The sequence below is a fragment of the Phascolarctos cinereus genome, unplaced genomic scaffold (genome assembly GCF_003287225.1).
Source record: "Phascolarctos cinereus isolate Bilbo 61053 unplaced genomic scaffold, phaCin_HiC Scaffold_2;HRSCAF=192, whole genome shotgun sequence".
In the NCBI taxonomy this organism is placed as follows: domain Eukaryota; kingdom Metazoa; phylum Chordata; class Mammalia; order Diprotodontia; family Phascolarctidae; genus Phascolarctos; species Phascolarctos cinereus.
In genome coordinates this window covers 354,579,667-354,600,751 of record NW_027555625.1, presented here as the reverse complement: position 1 = coordinate 354,600,751, position 21,085 = coordinate 354,579,667, and the positions used below count along the sequence as shown (strand labels likewise).

At 38.4% G+C, this 21,085-nt stretch overlaps 1 protein-coding gene across 1 annotated transcript in view; it reads left to right on the top strand.

Moving 5' to 3' along the window:
- The window catches only part of TDRD9 (tudor domain containing 9), a 240,370-nt gene that overhangs the window by 195,512 nt on the left and 23,773 nt on the right, over positions 1–21,085 (top strand). Inside the window, 8 exon segments of the mRNA XM_078150388.1 lie at positions 288–388; positions 3,729–3,902; positions 7,820–7,931; positions 8,558–8,770; positions 9,100–9,189; positions 10,314–10,574; positions 14,104–14,265; positions 14,679–14,749. Coding sequence (XP_078006514.1) covers positions 288–388; positions 3,729–3,902; positions 7,820–7,931; positions 8,558–8,770; positions 9,100–9,189; positions 10,314–10,574; positions 14,104–14,265; positions 14,679–14,749 — 1,184 coding nt within the window.

Below are 21,085 nucleotides of genomic sequence, written 5' to 3'. Positions count from 1 at the left end.
TATTGTTAGAATTATGTAATTTTTAAAGAGAAAAATGAACTTGGCTTAGTAGGTAACTTAACTTACAATTTGAAACTTGGTTATAATTTTTAAAAACTCACTGTTGCATTTAATAAACTTTTACTCATAGAACCTGAGAATAAACTTAGTTTATTTTTAAATTCTATAAATATTCAGTACTGTGTGCCTTGTACATAATAGGCATTTAATAAATGTTAGTGAATTGTTGAATGGGGAAATCTGCTGTGGCAAATTTTAAAAGAAGCTGTCATTTATGTTTTAAACAGCTGAAGCATATTCCTCCCTATGGATTTATCTACTACAAACAACTTCAGTCTCTCTTTAGGCAGTGTGGTCAAGTAAAATCCATTGTGTTTGATGGTACAAAGTAAGTAGTGTTTTATTCTTAGTATAGTTATATAGGAAGATAATTGTTATATATGAAAATATATGCTGGTATTGTTATGATCTAGGGGTGCTGGGAACCCTGAAATGCAAGGGTACAGGGTAGGAGTCTGCCTCGAAAGAATTTGACTGCTCAAGCCTTCTTTTAGTCAGGGACAAGGTTTGCTGTGTCACCAGTAGAATCAGGCTACATTTTAAGAATCTGACCAATTTAATGGGGGCAAGATCAGCACTTTTGTATAGAAGGATTATGGGAAGATCTGGATGGGATTAAGGAGTAGCAAGTAGCCTGGGGTGGGCCAGTGGGCCAGCTGTAGACAATGAAGGCTACAATGAAAGGCAAGTTAAAAGGATTATACCAGGAGGGGCCAGATGCCTCAGGCAAATGCTGGGGATCTGGGCTGTGTGAGAAAGTCCAGGGGCTTTTTTCCTTTTTGGGGTCATATTCCAAAGATACAGTGTTTTCCTTTTAGGGGTCCATCTTTAGCGCCCCATTGATACAAGAAAATAATGAAGGTTCACTGATCTTGTGTCTTGTAATGGGAAGAGAAGGGAGGGAATATGTTTTGATGCATTAACCTTCATACAGAAATATGTGTTTAGAAGACTGATGCAAATAGTTGTTGCTGTTGCTGTTTTTAACTGTTACCATTCCTTTTATTGGGAAACTAGCAGCTCTGTATGTTTCCTCTCACAATCTTGAATAACCTGAACATCTCTTGAGGAATTAAATATCTAGCTTTTTAAATGGGAAACAGAAGAAGCCACTTTTTTGAGACCTAGGGCTTTCTATTTCCTGCAAATGAAAGACACTGGGCCCTCTCCAGTTGTCCTGATCTATATCTGGCCACTGGACCCAGATGGCTCCGGAGGAGAAAGTGAGGCTGGTGACTTTGCCCAGCCCTGCCTCACTTAAATCTGATTCACTTGAATGTCATGGCATCACTTCCCTGATGTCATGGTCCTCTTCAAGAAGGAAGGACAAACAGCAAGTAAAAGACAAAAAATATTTATCAAGTATTTACTACAAGCCAGTCACTGGGCGAAGTAAGCCCTGTGAATACAAATGCAAGCATAAAGAAAGACAGTTCCTGTCCTTAAGGAGGTTATATTCTAAAAGTTGAAGACTGTATCCATAAAGAAGCGAATAGGAGAATGGGAAATAACCCTGAGTGCAGCCCCTGCTCCAGTGGAGATTCTAGGAGGAGCCCTCCCGTTACAGCTGGAGGGAGCTTGGGATGAAGAGCCTGGGGCTTGGTAGAGGTGGTGAGGAGAGGAGAGGAAGAGTGATTCATAATAGGTGGATTCCATAGACTCCCATCTAGAGTGGGCCAGTACATGGTCATCTAAAGCCTGGACTAATTTCCAAATTATCAAACTTATTTCCAGTTACTAGGAGGTTGTTTCCTTTTATAGCAGGATAGTGCCATATGTATGTTTTGAATACCTGGGAAGGAAAGGCATTTTAGCCTCATTTTATTGGTGAATTTTAATTCTCGATACCAGTGTAGTACTTACAGTTTGCAAAACCAGAGACAGCATTGTGTACTAGAAAGCTCTTTGGACTTGGCACTCAGAAGAAATGTGCTAAAGTCACAATTTTACCACTTATTTGCTATGAGACCTTGGGCAAGTCTTTTTACTTCCCTGGGTCTCAATTTCCATTCCTGTAAGATGAAGGGGTTTAACTTGCATGAATTCTGTAGTCCCTTTATTATATACTTGATCACATTTAAACACAGAGTCTCAGAACTGGAAAGGACCTGTCAGTCAGTGGAACAAAACTGAAATCTTTAATAAAGGCAAGTGAATTACAGCTTGGGGTGCCACACAGCAAGCACTGGGGTACCCAAGGAGGGGGCTGGGAACAGGGTTTATATAGGACACTAAGGCAGAAAGAATGACTAGGCTGTCGGTAGGAGGGGTTAGGCATCCCACCCTTTCACTAGGCCAGTTGTTAATAATAAGCAAAAGTCCATAAAGAAAGCTTGGGCATTTCAGGAGGGGTGAATTTGGGAGATCTACAAAGTAATCAGAGACTGGAAAGGACTGTGTCTGGTCAGTCTCAGGCAGCTGATTGGCCGGGGAAAGGAGACCAGGGCAGCTTCAGCCAGTGGTTAGGCACCTGTTTGTCAGGCCTCTAAGGCCATCTAATCCAGCTCCTACCTGAACAAGGGTCCTCTCTGTGATGACCCCACCTGCTCATCATCCAGCTGTGGCCTGAAGACCAGAGCAAGGAATGTACTGCTTTCTAGGCAGTCCCATTCTGCTTTGTAGCTCTTAATTGTTAGCATTCCTTTTCTTGAATTAAGCTTAACCTTTGCAACCTCAGTCCACTGGTTTCTAGATCTGTTATCTGGGATCAAGCAGAACACATCGTATGTGAATCTTACACAGATAGCGTGCCACAGTAGAGAGATCCCATTTGGAGTCAGATCTGAGTTCAAATTTTGCCGCAGACACATGGCCCCTCAATCTTGCTACCCTGAGAATATGATCCAAGGGGAGCAAGAAATGAGAATTACAAGGCCTGTATTAACAATTTTTACCTACATTCCTTTAAAAAAAAAAGAATGGAAGTATAAATCACTAGTAATTCCAATTGTAGTACTTTGAATTCATTTAAATAAAAATCTCATTTTAACAGCAAAGGCTGTTACTAGGAACTTCAGTTGCAAAACTTCCTTGGCACAAGGTCTCAGCAGAAACCTCTACTACCTCAGAGTTTTCTGTGAGACTAGATTAGCCACTTTCTTCATAAAGATTTCTTTTTAATATTAACCCTAACGTTTTATCCCTTTTAAGGGTTTTGGAAGGTGGTAAGTGTATTGTAGTGAAAAGGACCCTGAACTAGAAGGCAAAACATGTAGTTCTAGTCATGGCTCAGGCTTTTACTTAGTGTTTGACTTCGAAGTAGGCTTTCTTTGACGTAGTTTCCTCAGCTGTCATGATGATAATAACAACTGCCCTATCCCTGCACAGACATGTTGTGATGGAGGTGAAAATGTTGTGGAAACTGTAACTCAATTTAGGTGTGTACCTGATCGTGCAGAAACAACGTTTGTAAAGCAGAGAAATATACAAGAATTAGATGCAATAATAAGATCTCATTGTAAATATTTTTTCTGTTACTTTTAGTCACCACCCACCCCCACCTCCTGCCCCTTACAGTACATGCTTCTGATGAATTGTAGCATGAAAGGTTCCTGTGAGTTTCAGAAAGAGATTTATCAGAGACTGGTTAACTGGTCTGGAATGATGTTAATACATATGGTTAATACTTTTTTTTTTTAATAAATCTTTCTTTTTATGTTTGGGAATAGGGCATTTGTGGAATTTTCTCGTAATCCAACAGAAAGATTTAAAACTCTTCCTGCTGTGTATATGGCAATTAAGATGTCTCAGCTAAAAGTTCCACTTGAACTCAGTGTTCACACCGGTGAAGAAATTGAAGGGAAGGTGCAAGGAGGCTCAGTTACAAAGCTGAGGAACACAAGGTAAGGTTGGTGAGGCATTTTTCCTTCTGCTAGCTTGTTAATTTTCAGATCTTACTGACCATGTGATGTGATGGCTGGGGTGCTCTACTTGAGAGTTAGAGGACTTGAGTTATAATTCAAGATTTGTTACTTCAACCCTGTGGGACAATAATAGAGAGCTTTCATTTAACCTCTCAGGGCCCCAGTTTCCTTATGTAGAGGCTGAAGTGGATTATATGAGATAGTCTCTGAAGTCTCTTTTTGCTCCAAGTCCTGTGTCCTAATGTCATTAGGAGTTAACCAGTCTTTTTTGCCTTGAACTCTTTAAACTTTCTTAAATCCATGTGTAGGCCTCACAGAGAGCTTGTTTGGGAGGAAAAAAATCTCAAGTTTCTTTGACACTGCCTGGTTTTAGACTTACTTCCAAGTATTCGTCATGTTGAATCAGTTGATCATGACTGTGTCCTTAACCAATGAGACAAGAGGTTCTTTTTTTTTTTGCTTGTTTTCTTTTGTTTTGTTCTGTTTTTTTGCTTTTTGGTGAGACAGTTGGGGTTAAGTGACTTGCCCATGGTCACATAGCTAATTTAAGTGTCAAGTGTCTAAGGCCAGATTTGAACTCAGGTCCTCCTGACTCCAAGGCTGGAGCTCTATCTACTGTGCCACCTAGCTGCCCCCTCTTTGTTGTTTGTTGCTGTACAATGATAGAAAATTATTTATAATGAGGGTCAGCATGATCTAGTGATAACTTTTATGTCAGAAGATTCAGGTTTGAATTCTGTCTTAGATTCCCCATCTGTAAAATGAATATAATAATACTTGAATTACCTGGCTCATAGGATTATTGTGAATAGAGCACTTTGAAAACCTTAAAGTTCTGGGGCAGCTAGGTGGCACAATGGATAGAGCTCCAGCCTTGGAGTCAGGAGGACCTGAGTTCAAATCTGGCCTCAGACTCTTGATACTTAACTCGATTTGTGACCCCAGGCAAGTCACTTAACCGTATTGTTTAGCAAAAAAAAAAAAAGAAAACCTTAAAGTTCTTCTCCCTTCAAAGATCATTTCCTTTTTTAACAGGGTTACTAAATTGGTAGAGGATAAGAATACTGAAGATGTAATTTATTAGTTCTTATGGAGCAGATGCAGAGAGGTGGACTGGATAAAAATATACTATTTAATGGGTTTATAACTGGTTAGGTGGTTGATCTAATGGTTCAGTATCAAGGTGGAAGGAGATTGGCAGCAGAATGGCCCCAAGGATCTGTGCTATGCTATTAAACATATTCACCAATGTCTTGGATGAAGGCATAAATGGCATGCTTATCAAATTTGTGGGTGACACAGAGCCCTGAAGAATAATTAACATACTGTATACTGAATAACAATCAGGATCTTGACAGACTAAAGCTTGGTACTGAATCTCAGAGTTCAGTAGAGGTAAGTATAAAAGGGAGAGCCCATTTAATTTTTCAGTGTGAGCATCCACACCTCAGAAATAACAGTTGTTTTGTTTGTTGTTGTTAATGCAAATAAGTGTGTACATATTTTTTTTTTCCTAGAGAGCTCAGTTGTTAAACATATACCAGCACATTTCTGTATTCCTGTATATATGGAGAGGAATTTGTTGAGCTCATTGGGAGTTCAGGGAATGAAGTCGTTACCAGATTGGAGGCCTGGTGACTTGAGGCTGATAATAATAATAATGATAACTGACATTTATATATCACTTTAAGGTTTGCAGAATGCTTTATATCCATGATCTCACCTTAGTATTATCCTTAAATTAAAAAAAAATTGATTTCCCAATTATAGGATGGAGGAGACATGATTAGGTCTCAAATTGTCTTGAGATCTTGAGGTTTTAGTTGACTGGAGGCTCAATGAGTCAGTTATGTGATATGGTAGCCAAAAAAACTAATGAGATCTTGGGTTGCATTAACGAAAGCGTGACTTCGAGGAATAAGGAGGTGCTTCCCCTCCATCCTGGTGGAGGATTGTTTTTAATTCTACCTGTCACCTTATAAAACGCATTGGTAAGCTAGAGAACATTCAGAAAACCACAACCAGAATGGTGAAAGCCTTGAGTATACAACATTTAAACAAAATGAAAACTTTATCCTGAAAAATGTGAAGACTCAGGAGGCAGTTGATAAATTATGTACAAGTGTTTTAAGAGCTGTCCTGTGTAAAATGGATTGGACTCTGTTTGGTCCCGTGAGGGAGAACCAGTAGCAATGAAATTTACAGAAAAGCAAATGTGGGCTTGATGTCAGTAGCAATTACAGCTATAAACATGGAACGGACTACCTTAAAGGAGGCAGAGGTTATGATTACTTATCAGATGTGTTATAGTGGGAATTCCTTTTGATTTTAGGTTGGTCTAGATGGCTGCTGAGGTCTCTTCCAATTCATCATTAAGCCATGACAAAGCCTTGGAAGAGAACTTTAGTAAAAGTTACGTAATAAATAAGGTCCAAAATCTCAAAGATTGATCAAGATAGTAGAGAGTGGCTGGGATTTAGGATCTAGCTATGGTAAGAGATCTGTGTTCCTTCACTAGCATAGATCTCAAGCTGTCTACGCCTTCCCATTCTTCCATATATTCTCTATAGAGAATTGACCAGTGAATGACTAGAGGACTTCTACCATTCTTTTAACACATCTCAAATACCAGTACAGCACTTAGGCTGCCAGCTTGTTAAACCTTGCTTTTCTTTATGTGACTGGTCAGTCAGTGAACAGTTATGAAGTGCGTACTACATGCTAAGCACTGAGGATTAAAGGAGAAAAAACAATCCCTGTTCTTAAGGAACACAATCTAATGGAGGAGACAATATGCAAACAATTATATATAAAGAAGATCAGGACCTGATAAATTGGAGATAATTGGTAAATGGAGTCACTGACATTAAGGGGGATTGGGTAAGGTGAGTTGTGGGAAACCTTTAAAGACAGACTTAACCTAAGACTTGAAGGGAAGCCAGGGAAACCTAGAGGTGAAAATGAGGAGGGAGAATATTCCAGGTATGGGGGAAGAGTCTTGTGTGAGGAGCAGCTAGGAGGTTGGAGTCACTGGGAATACACAATGGGAGGAGGGGCTTAAACTCTATCAGACACTTCCTTGATTATTTTTAAACCTATTCAACCACAATTTTAATGTTTTTCAGTAAGTATTAAAGTCTCTTATCATATTCTGGGGCTTTTAATGCATTTTATTTGGGATCATTGAATTTGAATTCCAAATTTGCTACCAATACTTTGATAACCCTCAGCAAATTATTTAGCTTTTCTGAGCTTGAGTTTTCTTCTATGTAAAAGGAGTGGGGTTGGATTAGATGACCACCAGAGTCCCTTCAAACTCTAGATTTGAGGCTTTCTGTGCACAAGAAACACAACAATGGCCATTAATAATTAGCTGTCATTGTGGGACGACAATCACCTATTTAAGAGTATATTAAATCTTTGAACTCTAATTGACTTACGTTCTGACTAAAAAGCATGATCAATAGAAATAGGCTTATTTTTCATTTTCCAAATTTAATTTCACAGGATAAAGATTCTGCTTGTGAAGCTTAGATGTACCTACTGTGGACCAGGCTTCCTAACTGTTGAATTTCGTGTATCATATTTCTCTTTCAAATTCCTGCATGTGGATCTCTTCTTTTGACGTGTGAAAATACTTTACTTGGTTCTGTCTTATAATGTTGCTCTGGAGGAATTTAGATTTCTGTGATTTACCCAGGTTTTTTGACAAAGAAACTAAAATTTAAATAACATTTCAAATACCATGAATTTTAGAATTTAGCGTTAATATGTGACATTCAATTAAGGTGGTATTATTACATTTCATAATGACATGTATAGACCGTAATAATAATTCAAAGCATGTGAAGATGACTTGTGGAACACTACTTTAAAAAAGTTATGTATTTATTTAGAGTGAACGTGGACTTCCAGAAGCAGACAATTGACACTATGCAGATCTCATTAGATGCTCTAGAGCAGTCACGAGCAATTACAAGCCTTCTCTTAACCATTGAGGTCACTGAGGTATGAGGAATTTGTCTGAGAGGATTATATAGTTTTTCTTTAAATTGAATTAAATCAGCTGTATTGAAAACTATATTTTATTAGGTGCTCTAGATTCTAATTAAATGTGTTAGTGATTGATATGTAATGTGGGGTAGCTCACTCAAATTTAATATTATTTCAAAGGATGTTATTTTATTGATAGGAATACTTTCCCCAAATATACAGATCATAACCACGTCCCTTTATTGATTGTCTACTTCCCTTTGTTTTGTTTTGTTTTGCTAGGCAATGGGGTTAAGTGACTTGACCAGAGTCACACAGCTAGTAAGCGTCAAGTGTTTGAGGTTGGATTTGAACTCAGGTCCTCCTGACTCCAGGGCCAGTGTTCTGTCCACTGTTCCACCTAGCTGCCCCCTTGGCTACCTATGTTTGAATCGTAAAGTAATAAACTTGTAAATGAAACCGATAATTAAACTAGTGTTGCATTGGCATTTTCATTTTTTATGTTTGGGACTTTTAAAATGCAGTTTTAGTTAAGTTAAAGATAGTGATATATGAAGTTTTGTGATTTAAAAGCCTTTTGAACACATGGTTTGGTATAGAAACCTCTTTCAAATTACTTTCTTTCCTTTTTTTTTTTAAAGGTTGTAGAAGTTGGTCACTTCTGGGGTTATAGGATTGATGAAAAAAACACAAATATTCTGAAAAAGCTAACAGTTGAAATAAACCAGCTGAAATTGGTGCCTTTGCTAGTTCGTCCATATCCTGATTTAGTTTGTCTGGCACCATTTGCCAATTTGAATAAAGAAACCTACTTTAGAGCTCAAATCCTATATGTTTCTGGAAATTCTGTTGAGGTATGTTGTTCACTAATAGATCACTATAAGGTACATGAGAGGAGATTTTGGCATTGGGAAAAAGCTTTTGTAATAAATATAAATGGCAGAAGTTAGTTGGAAAACAATGTTAGTGAAATTGGATTGATTGTTCTTGATGGCTTGCTAAAGGAAGGTACTTGATATAGGGATCTATAATTGCTCTAAATCTGTTACGTTTAGTCACTGAATCGCTCTTGTCACAATTCAGTATTACTGCTAGAGTGCATTCTGATTTTTATCGTGAATTATAGTCTTTTAATAATTTTTATTTCTACCTCCTCTTCTGTTTCTGATTTTTTATTGTCTAGGTCTTTTTTGTAGATTATGGTAATAGGTCTCATGTAAGCCTAGACCTTTTAATGGAAATCCCTTGTCATCTTCTAGAGCTTCCATTTCAGGTAAGGTGAAAAGAGAGATGACTTCCTAACCCCTTTTTCTACACAGGTAAAAAAAATTATCTTAGATATGTTTTCATGTACCACTTACATCAGTGAGGTAAGGTTTGGAGCTTGTGAAATCTCATTTCATTTTCTGTACACAGCCTCCACTCTTCAGGTTAATTATCATTTTTAAAGGCAAGGCAGTGTTCTTTGACATTGTTCTTATGTTTCTTACTATGCTGTCTTGGAATCAGATAGCATTTAAGTATGCTTTACAGTGAAATGTCAAACACTTTTATCTGTTGCTATAGTGGTATAACGTACTACTAAAATCCTCTTTATGGTGACTTAGGAAGCAGCATGGTACAGTATTTCTCAAGTCAAAGGATTTGAGTTCAGATCTTGACTCTGACCTGTGTACTTTGGACAAGTCATGTCACTTTTTCTAAAGCTCAGTTTTGCTTTGTATAAATGAGAAGACTGGATTAAATGACCTCTGAGGTCCCTTGTAGTTTTGCATGTGTGACCCAGTGATTCTTGAAGCTTATATCTGCAAGGATAGGTATGGGATGGGTGTACCTGCTCTCTGCATGTCTGTGCCTGCAGAGCCCAAATTCTGGCAGGTTCTAACCAAGCTGGAAAGGCTTATGATGGATGTTTTACCTGTCGTTCAGGGGCCTACCTTGTTAATTAAGAAGAGGCTCATCGCCAGAAAGTTGGCTATCAAGTGATGATTTGGAAGTGGGACATATATTCAGGAAACTAAACCTTAGGTGGGTTGTTATACACATTAATGGAGGCTGTACCCACACTGATGAAATGATGGAGCTCTTAAAGTTAAAGAAACATAACTATACATGCTAATATAAATACAGAATGGAAATGTGAAATCCTAGCTTATCTCAGCAGTTTCTTTTGGGCAGATATGTTTTGGTGTAGATTTGTAGAGTCAAGGAGTTGGGTACACAAAAAGGTCATGTTTCTTTGTTGAAGTATTGTATATTCTTAACTAAGCCTTTTTAGGGCGGAGAAAAAATCTTGATGTTCTTGGTATCCCTGTCTAGCACCAACACAGGGCTTCAATAAATGTGTGCTAAGTAGCTCAGTTCATAAAATGTTATTGCCCTATATTTATCTCGTAGGCTCTGGAATTCAAGATTTGCAAGATGCGTCCTTCTGCAAAGTCTCTTGTATGTGGAGAACATTGGAGTTATGGGGCCAGCCAAAGGTTCGCTGCTTTAGTCAATGGCTCTGCTCTCATAGTGAAAGTTTATTCGGTCGTACACAGTGTTCTACACGTGGATGTATATCGTTACTCTGGAATTAAAGAAGTGGTGAACGTTCGAGATATGCTTGTCAAAGAATGCTATGCTGAGTTAGCAGAGGAGTCTTATGAATCTAAAGTAGGTATATTTTTTATAAGGAATTCTGTTTAACTGGATGACATGGCATAATTCATACTGACTTCAGTGGGACTTTATTTAGTACTGTCTAGAGTGTGACAGTCAAGTTGGGTGGGTAGGCAGAGCATAAGAGGGACTGCATCTTTGATTTAATGAAAATGAAATTTGAAGATTCAAAAATATTGAGACTTTCTGGAGGAAAAAGGTAGGGAAGGAATCCAAGAAATATGATATTGGATAATTATATAACTAAGAGAGATATAATAGATAAACTAAATCAGCAGCATTCCTCTGATCAACCAGTCTTAGAGGCACTTGTCAAAAAAGAAAATTAGATCAATGTGACATGCCCACATAGCCACATTACCAAGTGATGCTGGCTCTTTGGGATCATCACTTCCTTTTCTTGTTATTTACTGTCCCTTGAATGATATTTTCCAAAATTTTTCCAGGAATTGAAGTCAGGCTTACTGGCCTATAGTTTCTAAGTTCTATTTACCTTCTTTTTTTGGAAAATCAGAAAAACTTCTACCTTTATTCAGTTCTATATTGTTTCTCCTGGGTTCTGTGATCTTTCTTTTAAGTTTTTAGTGATATCTTTTGTTTTTACATCCCTTTCATTTTTAAATATGTTGCCTTTCTCCTATCCATTGGACCAGCAAAGAATTTTTATTTTAAAGAGTGGGGAAGGTAGGGTAGCAAAACTAACCAATACATCAGCTGTGTCTGATGGCATATGCTGTGTTTCACACCCATAATAAACTTTTCTCACTGCAAAGAACAGAGGGAGCTGTATTTTTTCATCTCTTCTCCAGGACTGGATTAGGTCATTATAATTACACAGTGTTCAGTTTCTTTTTGTTTTATATTATTTACATTGTTTTCATTGTGTATATTATTTTCCTAGTCCTGTATCAATTCATATAAATCTTCCCATGCTTCTTTGAATTCTTTTATTTGTTGTTTCTTACAGATAGAAATTGACGTTCATGTACCACAGTTTGTTTAGTCATTCCCCAGTGGATGGGCATCCATTTCTTTGCTACCACAAAAGAATGCTGCTGTGAATATTTTTATATAATGGAACCCTTCTTTCTGTCTTTGATTTCCCAAGGAGGTCAAGATACTTCAGAGCCCACTAGGATTGGTTCAGCAGTCCCATCTGCCAGGTCTTTGGTGCCCCAGATGTAGTTCATTGGAGCCTGATGACTTTAATTCACCAAAGGCATCTAGCTAGGTGCTCTCTTACTGCTTCCTTATTCATCTTGGATGTCAACTTCTTATTACCTTTTTTTTTTGTTCTGACTTTTCCAGAGCAGAATTGCTTTTCCTTGGATGAGATTCTTTCCAACCGCCTCACATGTGTCACAATTGTTGGCTGTGTTAAGTAACGAGTAGAACATTGGACTTGAAGTCAGGAATACCTGAATTCAGATCCTGTACTTAATAATTTGTGTAACCCTGGGTGAATCACTTAACCTCTCTGTGCCTCAGTTTCCAGATCTGCAAAATGAGGAGGTTGGATTCCATGGCCTCTAAAGTCCCTTCTAGCTCTGAATCTGTGATCCTGCAATCTAAATTCCTTCTTCACCTTCAAAGCTTTTTTCTTTGTAGAGAAATAGAGGCTTTTCCATTGGCCAAAATTCTGCACCAGAACAAAGAGGTTTGCTGTAGGTGGATGAGAACAATAACCATTTCTAACCCAACATGAATGATCTGTAACAGAGGGCCTCCATTCTATGAAGGCATTTCTTTTCAGCCGTCCCGTAGAGAGAAGTAGCCCCACTTGCCTAGCTCCATGAAACATGTCTTTATCTTGGAATTTTGTCACGTTATCATCTATATCCTGTCACCTAACTGCAAGAATTCCACAAGGTGCTATCCTGGATTTTCTTTCTGTCTTATTTTCTTTGGTGACTATATTAGCTTCCATTGGTTTGATGATGCTATCTATGCTGTTGGCTCTTAAATCTATGTAACCAAGCCTTGTCATTCTTGAGTTCCAGTCCTTTATCTCTGACTTCATCGCTTCTTCTGCAAGGCAGACCATACTTCATTTTGTGCCTACGTAGTTCCTTAGCACCAGCAGAAATTCAGACAAGTCATTGCAAAATTACCTTTTCCTATTAGACTTGGGTTTTTTTCCTTTTTTTTTTTTTTTGGCTAGGCAGTTAGGGTTAAGTGACTTGCCCAGGGTCACACGGCTAGTATGTGTTGTGTGTTGTGTGTCTGAGACCAGATTTGAACTCAGGTCCTCCTGACTTCAAGGCCGGAGCTCTATCCTCTGCGCCACCTAGCTGCCCCCCCTTTCCTATTAGACTTGCTAGAGGTGTGATCCTTTCTTCTTTCTTTCTTGACAGTTGCCAGCAGAATTGCTAACTGCTTGTTGGATGCAACTTTTATTTAAAGTGATCTTTTGTCTTTTTTTAATTGATAATCCCAGCTCATGTGACTCCAAATGGTAGTTAGTAGTTTATGTAACAGTAGGTCTGGCATTTCTTTAGGCCTCTTTCTTCATGTATAAAATGAGAGGGTAAAGTGAATAGAGTGACGTACATATACAGTCCCTTCAGGCTCCCAGAATTCTGTGGTCTATAACATGAAGGAGTGAGGCAACCTTGTCCTAAGATTGCAGATAAGGCACTAAAAGTATCCTTAGGCATCTTCTAGTCCAAACCCTTCTTTTTACAGATGGGGAAACTGAGCCCTAAAAAAGTGATTCTTCCAGTGTAGTTAAAAGACAGGAGTTGGAGTCAGGATACTCAAGATTGACTCCAGTTTTGACAGTGATTAGCCTTCATGACTTCTCTGAGCCCCTCAGTAGTAATGCTAATCTACAAAATGGAAGGAATACTTGTAACTTTATAGTGTTATTGTTATGGACATAGGGCTTTGCAAACTTTAAAAGTGCTATGTAAGTGTGAGTTTTTATTGTTCCTTTCAATTTGCCTGTTTACAAAATATGAGATAAATATGAATCCTCCCTGCTAATATTTTAAAAAATTAATGTGCCTATGTCTCTAAGCCAGTTCTTAAATAGATATGAAGGGGAAGGCATCCCCGCCTGTTGCAGCTGCTTTTTGGACTTTACTACTGTAGAAGCAATCCAGACAATAATGATTAAAGCAACAAAACTTTAAGATAGGCACATTTTATATAAGACGGGCTAAGGTATTTAACTTAATGCACCTGAGAGAGTGAGCGTGAGAAAGGGAGCAAAGATGTCTGAAAATGACAGCCACCCCAAGTATAAGCATAGTGAATCCCTCTACCACTTAGCCAGCAAGGGAGTGTGGCCCTTGAGCACAGTGACTTATGATCATATGAAGAATACACTACCAACATGTTACCCCCGGGAGGCTGTGCTGTTGGCACCACCCCTCCCCAGTTTGGTGTGGCTGTGCCTAGTTTTGTCTCACATAACTGGGCTACTGTGGAACAGGGCCTGGAGTTTTACTGGGAATAGGGGGATCAAAATAATTTTCTTGCATGTCAGTCAAAGATAAGCTTTTCTTGTAATTCTGTTTAGCAAAGCAATGAAATGCTGAAGGAATTCTTTTCCAAGTCAGTGGAAAATGCTGCCAGTGCAACTATACCACCATCAATTCACAGTAAAGAGGATGAAAAGTTTCTGATCCGAATATTGTTAGACAGCTTTTCTGCTAATAAACTTGGTGCCCCAAATTGTAAGGTAATTTTATAAATTGTCTTTTGAATATACGTAAAAAATTATTATCCCAAGCAACAATAAGTTGCTACTGACTGCTTTGAAATTTTTTTATTTTTTATTTTTAGGCAATTGGGGTTAAGTGACTTGCCCAGGGCCTTGGTCTGAGGCCGGATTTGAAGAAGAATGTAATTTGTTAAAGGGTTTAAAACAAAAATTCAGTGTATTGAGGCTTTTTTCCACTAGATAATGCATTATTAGTTGTCCCCTATTATAATTTAAGAGGGTCTTTTCTATTTGGAAGTCTAAAATGTAATTTCTGGGAGTGGTATTTTTGAGAGACTGGATTGTAGTGATAGGGAGAGGGACAGAATTATAATAAAAAAAGTAACCTTGTTTATTGACATTCTATTTTTTTTTTATCATTGCATGTGAAGGTACTACTTCATGGTCCTTTTAATCCCTACGAGCTCAAGTGTCACAGTATGACCCGAATATCTAAGTTCAGGTATGATAAAATTAAATCTTTCAAGTGACATTTTCCTCTCTTCTTTGTTTCCTAATGTGCTCATGATTCTTTTATTTTTTAATTTGTAAATTTTGTTTAAACTGCATAAAACCTCATCTAATTCACAGTTGCACTTTCCGTGATACACAATGCCTAAAAATAGTTAAGCAAAAAAAGTAGTGGGTTGTTGTGCTTCATGACCAGAATGACATCACTGTGCTAGAGTCAAGTTACAGCGTGTCGGACTGGCTGATCAGAGCGATAGAGCTCGGAGTGGCCTGCCGCAGGTCGGGCACAAATAGTTCATGTGAACGTTTAGGGTAGGTTTTTTTAAGTTTGTGCATCTTGTGTTTCTCTTGAGCTGTTTCACTTCTGCTTTGCTCACAGAGCACAGCACCTTCTCTGATGTGGGCATGCCATGCTGAGCAGTCCTGTGCCACCGTCTCCCATGTCACACAATCAATTCCAAAGTTCTCAAGGGAGACCTTGAGAGTGTCCTTGTATTACGTCATCTGACCACCGCATGAATGCTTGCCTTGTGTGAGTTCTCTGTAAAATAGTCTTTTTGGCAAGTGTGTGTTTTGCATTTGAACAGTGTGGCCACTTTCTGAAGCAGAGTTTGAAAGCTTGGCAGTTCAGTTCGAGAAAGGACCTCAGTGTCTGGTATCTTATCCCACCAGGTGACCTTCAGAATCTTCCTAAGACAATTCAGATGGAAGCGATTCAGTGCATGGTGCTAGTATACTGTTGAGGTTTCACAGGCATACAGCAGTGAGGTCAGCACACGGCTCTGTAGACCTTCAGTTTGGTAGTCAGTGTAGTACTTCAAAATAGTGCCAAAGAAGGATGGCATCTGATGACACTTGGCAGCCTTACGTTATAGTAGTTTTGATCTTTGTTTATAAAAGCGGGGGTGGCCAAGGAGGAATCAGAAGGGTGAAGTTGTGGATTTATCTAATTTTTCTTCATTTTATTCTAAACTTAATAAGCACCAAAGTAAACCCAAAACGAACATTTCCATATGCAAAGTATGACTCAGTAAAAATGGTTACATTTGAAAGTGAGTTTTTCTGGTATTGCTTAAGACATAATAAACTTTTACCCTTTATTCTGAAAACTCTCCTATTTGTCTGTGCTTCTTTCTGAACTACCTTCTGTACTCCTGCTCCTTTTAAAAAATGTTTCAATGGCTTTCCTCATTTTTTAGGAGTTTGGGGGCAAGAGGATATTGCCTTCCCTACCTTCTCGTTTCCCCCAACCTACATCCTTAATAAAAAATAGAAAGAAACTATCCTGTAATAAAAAACGTAGTTGAGCAAATCAAGTCCACAGTGGCTTTACCCAGACATGTGTGTCTCCTTCTACCCTTTGAGTTCTTCACTTCTTTTTCAGGAATTAGGAAACATGCTTCCTTAAGACATCGTTGCGTTGATCAGAGTTGTTTTCTTTACATTGTCGTTGTTCTAATATAAATTGTTCTTCTGATTCTGCTTATTTCATTCTAGAGGTTTCTTGTTTCCGTAGTTCTTGTTTTGTAAGATTCTCTGAAATTTCTTTTTTGTCATCTTTTGCAACACAATAATATTCCAATATGTTCACATCTCACACTTTGGCCATTCAGCCATTTCCTAATTGATGTGCAGCCCTTTAGTTTCCAGTTCTTTGCTTTTGTTTTTTTCCTTTTACATTTCCCCTTTGGGATCAAGAAGTTTATTTTTCTTGTGACTATTCCCTTCCTAATATTATCATCCCTTTCACCTCTGTTTTGTTTATCCCTGTTCTTTCCCCTAGGGGACTGTGAGCTCCTTGAGGAGAGGGACTGTCTTTGGCCCCATTTTAAATACTTCAAGCACTAAGCATAGTACCTAGCATCTGGTAGGCACTTATATTATGTTTCTTGACTAACCACAACAAACCGTGTGTGATTTTTCAATCCTCCTCTTGTCCAGTTCAGATAAGAGTGAGATTCATTGATGCTTACTCCTTCCTTCTACCATGAGCCACTTCCTTTTCTTCTTCCTTTCTACTGTAGCATATTCCTTTTACTCTCTCTTTTTAGAACCCTCAAAAAATAACCAGTCTACCCCTAGATCTGGTTTTTCTTATTTAATTTCCTCAATATAATTGAAGACATTAAGGTTCTAAAGGGGTACTTATTTCTTCACCCTCTATTAAAATGTTATCTAGCTGCTTCTTCATCATATAGCCCATTCCAGTTTCTCTAATTTAAATTTTATTTTCTAGGTTTCTCTTGAGTCTTGATTTTTCATTTCAGAGTTCCCACTCAGCGCTGATCTTTACATCAGGAATGCTTGAAAGTCCTCTGTTCTATTAAAGGTTTATTTTTATTCCCCTGTGGGTTGATACTCAGCTTTTCAAGGTAAATTATTCTTGGTTGTAAGCCTATGTCTTTTTCCCTTTGGAATATTGTATTCTAAAATCTTCCTTTCAGGTATAAGAGAAACTGCAAAGTCGTGTGTTACTGACATCCTGTAGTATCTGAAGTTTTTCTTTCTGGATGCTTTGTGTGTGTGTGTGTGTACGTATGAAAATGTATGTGAATGTGTGTGTGCATATGTTTGTGTGTACATTCTCACATTGACTGTGTCCCAAAAAAACGACAACTACCGTCTCATTCTGTTCTCTGAGTTCATCGTCTCTTTGTCCACAGGTAGGCCACATATTTCATCTTGAATCCTCTGGAATTACATATAGTTTGATCGTTGTATTGGTCATAATTCCCGAGCATCTCAGAACTGGCTTTACAGTATTGTTGGTGTATAAATTGTTCTTCTAATGGAGTTGTGAACTGATTCTGCAGTTCTGAAGAGCAATGTGGAACTACGCCCAAAGAGCTATAAAACCATGCGTACCCTTTGACTAAGCAGTATCACTACTAGATCACTGTACCCCAAAAGAGATAAAAAACAAAAAGGAAAAGGATCTGTATGTACAAAAATATTTATAGCACATCTTCTCTGGTGGCAAAGAACTGGAAATGGAGGTGATACCCATCAATCGGGGAATGGTTGAACAAATTGTGGTATATGATTGTAATGGAGTACATAATATTATGCCATCAGAAATGAAGAGCAGGATGCTCTCAGAAAAACCTGGAAAGACTTACATGAACTGATATGAAGTGAGATGAGTACAGCCAGGAGAACACTGTACATAGTAACAGCAATATTGTAAGATGATCCACTGTGAATGACCTGGCTATCCTCAGCAATACAGTGATCTAAAATAACTCTGAAGGACTTATGATGAAAAATGCTCTCCATCCCCAGAGAAAGAACTGATGGTGTATGAATAATCAAAACGTACTTTCTTAGTTTATTTTTTGGTCTGTGTTTTCTTTTACAACACAACTACACATGTATAACCTATATCAAATTGCTTGCCTTCTCAGTGAGGGAGGTGGGGAAGGAGGGAGGAAGAGAATTTGAGACTCAAAATTTAAAAAGTGTTAAAAATTGTGTTTGCATGTAACTGGGAAAAATAAAGTTCTAAAAATTAAATAAAACTACTGTAGAAATGCAGGATAGTTCCAAATTGCTCTCCAGAATTGCAGAATCAGTTCACAACTCCATCAACAATGCATTAGTGTCTCAATTTTCCCACATCCCCTCCAGCATTTGTCATTTTCTTTTTCTGTCCTATTAGCCAGTCTCATAGGTGTGAGATAGTACTTCAGGATTGTTTTAATTTGCATTTCTCTAATCAATAGTGATTTAGAACATTTTCTTACATGACTGCTTTCTGTTCATATCTTTTATCATTTATCAATTGGAGAATGGCTTTTATTTTTAAAAATTTGACTCCATTCTCTATATATTTGAGAAATGAGGCCTTTATCAGAGAAACTTGCTTCAAAAACTTTTTCACAGTTATGATTGCTAGCTATATTTGCCTCCATCCTATTTTCCCTTTGTTTATTCTGTTATTTCTCTCTCTTTTTACCCTGTCCCTCCTCAGAAGTGTTTTGCTTCTGACTACCACCTCCCCTAATCTGCCCCCCTTCCCCTCTCTTCATTTCCTTCCCCTCCTACTTTTCCTGTAAGGTAAGGTAGATTTCTGTACCCAGTTGAATGTGTATGTTATTCACTCTTTGAGCCGGTTCTGATGAGAGTAAGGTTCACTCACCTACCTTCACCTCCCCCAGCTTCCCCTCCACTGTAAAAAGTTTTTCTTGCCTCTTTTATGTTAGACAGTTCACCCCCATTCTACCTCTCCCTTTCCCTTTCTCCCAGTGCATTCCTCTTTCTCACCCCTTTATATTCAGCTGACACCTGTGCCCTCTAACTGCTCTAAAATGAGAAAGTTCTTATGAGTTACAAGTATCTTCTTCCTATGCAGGAATGCAGACAGTTTAATCTTAAGTCCCTTATGAGTTCCCTTTCCTGTTCACCTTTTCATACATCTTAAGAGTCTTGTCTTTGAAAGTTAAATTTTCTATTCAGCTGTGGTCTTTTCATCAAGAATGCTTGATAGTCCTCTATTGCATTGAATATCCATTTTGGAGGATTATACTCAGTGTTGCTGGGTAGGCGATGGAATCCTAGCTCCTTTGCCCTCTGGAACATCATATTCCAAGCCCTCTGATCCTTTCATGTAGAAGTTACTAAATCTTGTGTTGTCCTGATTGTGGCTCCACAATACTTGAATTGTTTCTTTCTGGCTGTTTTGCAGTAGTTTTCCCATGACCTGGGAGCTCTGGAATTTGCCTGTAGCATTCCTGGGAGTTCTCATTTTGGGATTTCTTTCAGGGGTGCTAAGTGCATTCTTTCAATTTCTGTTTTACCCTCTAGTTCCAGAATATCAGGGCAGTTTTCCTTAATAATTTCTTAAAAGCTGATGTCTAGGCTCTTTTTCTGATCATGGCTTTCAGGTAGTGCAGTAATTTTAAAATTCTCTCTCCTGGATCTGTTTTCCAGGTCACTTGTTTTTCTAATGAAATATTTCATGTTGTTTTCTATTTTTTCATTCTTTTGGCTTTCTTTTGTTGTTTCTTGATTTCTCTTAAATCATTAGCTTCCAGTTGCCCAATTGTAATTTTTAAGGAATTATTTTCTTCAGTGAGCTTTTGTACCTCTTTTTCCATTTGGCCAATTCTGCTTTTTTAAGTTTTTCTCTTCAGTGAACTTTTGTATATCTTTTTCCATTTAGCCAATTCTGCTTTTCAAGGCACATTCTTTTCCTTATTGGATTTTTATACCTCTTTTACCATTTGTCCCAGTCTGTTTTTTAAGGTCTTATTTTCTTCAGTATTTTTTTTGTGCTTCCTTTACCAAGCTGTTGACTGTTTTTTCATGATTTTCTTGCATCGCTCTCATTTCTCTTCCCAATTTTTCTTCTACCTCTCTTACTTGATTTTTAAAATCCATTTTGAGCTCTTCCATGGCCTGAGACTAATTCATATTTTTCTTGGAGGCTTTGGATCTAGGAATTTTGACTTTGTTGTCTTCTTCTAAGTGTGTTTTGATCCTCCTTGTCACCATAGTAACTTCTGTGGTCAGAATTTTTTTCTGTTGTTTGCTCATTTTTCCAGCCTATTCTTTGACTTTTAATTCTTTGCTAAAGTAGGGCTCTGCTTCCAGGGTGGAGCTTAAAGGGTTTTGTGCAGCTGGTTTTAGAGATTCTTCTAGGGACCTATAAGTTTTCAGTTCTTCCAAGGTGGTCTGATCTAAGGAGAGGTGCATTTACTCCTCTCCTGGCCTGTGCTCTGGTCTGTGAGTGAACACAAACACTCTTTTCTGCCCTGAAACTGTGATGAGGGTCCAAGCTCCACTGTAGCCACAAGCTTTGGTGTGTTAGTGCTCCCCCTCATCTTGGGATTGCCACCCAGGACTGTGACTCAGATCCAAGTATTGGCATAGCAACAGAGTCCTATCCCCAGTGCCAGCAAAGAGACCCCTGTAGTTTCCTTCTGACCAGTTGTTTGACCCCTTTACCATCTCTTGGCTAAGAACTCTGGAAACGGCCACTGACACTATTAATTCAGTCACTCCCAAGGCCTGCTTCTGGTTTGCTGGGGCCTGGTCTGCTCTGGTGTGGCCTGCACTCCACTCTCACTGGGGTGGGAAAGACCTTTTCTGCTGACTTTGTGGCTTTTTTGCCCTTCCTTCTCAGAGGACCATGACATTAGGAAGATGATGCTGTGACTTGCAGTTGAATTAGATTTGAGTAAAGGAGGGCTGTGCAAAGTCACCAACCTCACTGTCTTCTCCAGAGCCATCTGGTTCCAGTGGCCAGATATAGATCAGAACAACTGGAGATGGCCCAGGATGCAGTGGGAGACCTTAGCCTTTTTAAGCTAAAAGTTCTCAGTTTAAC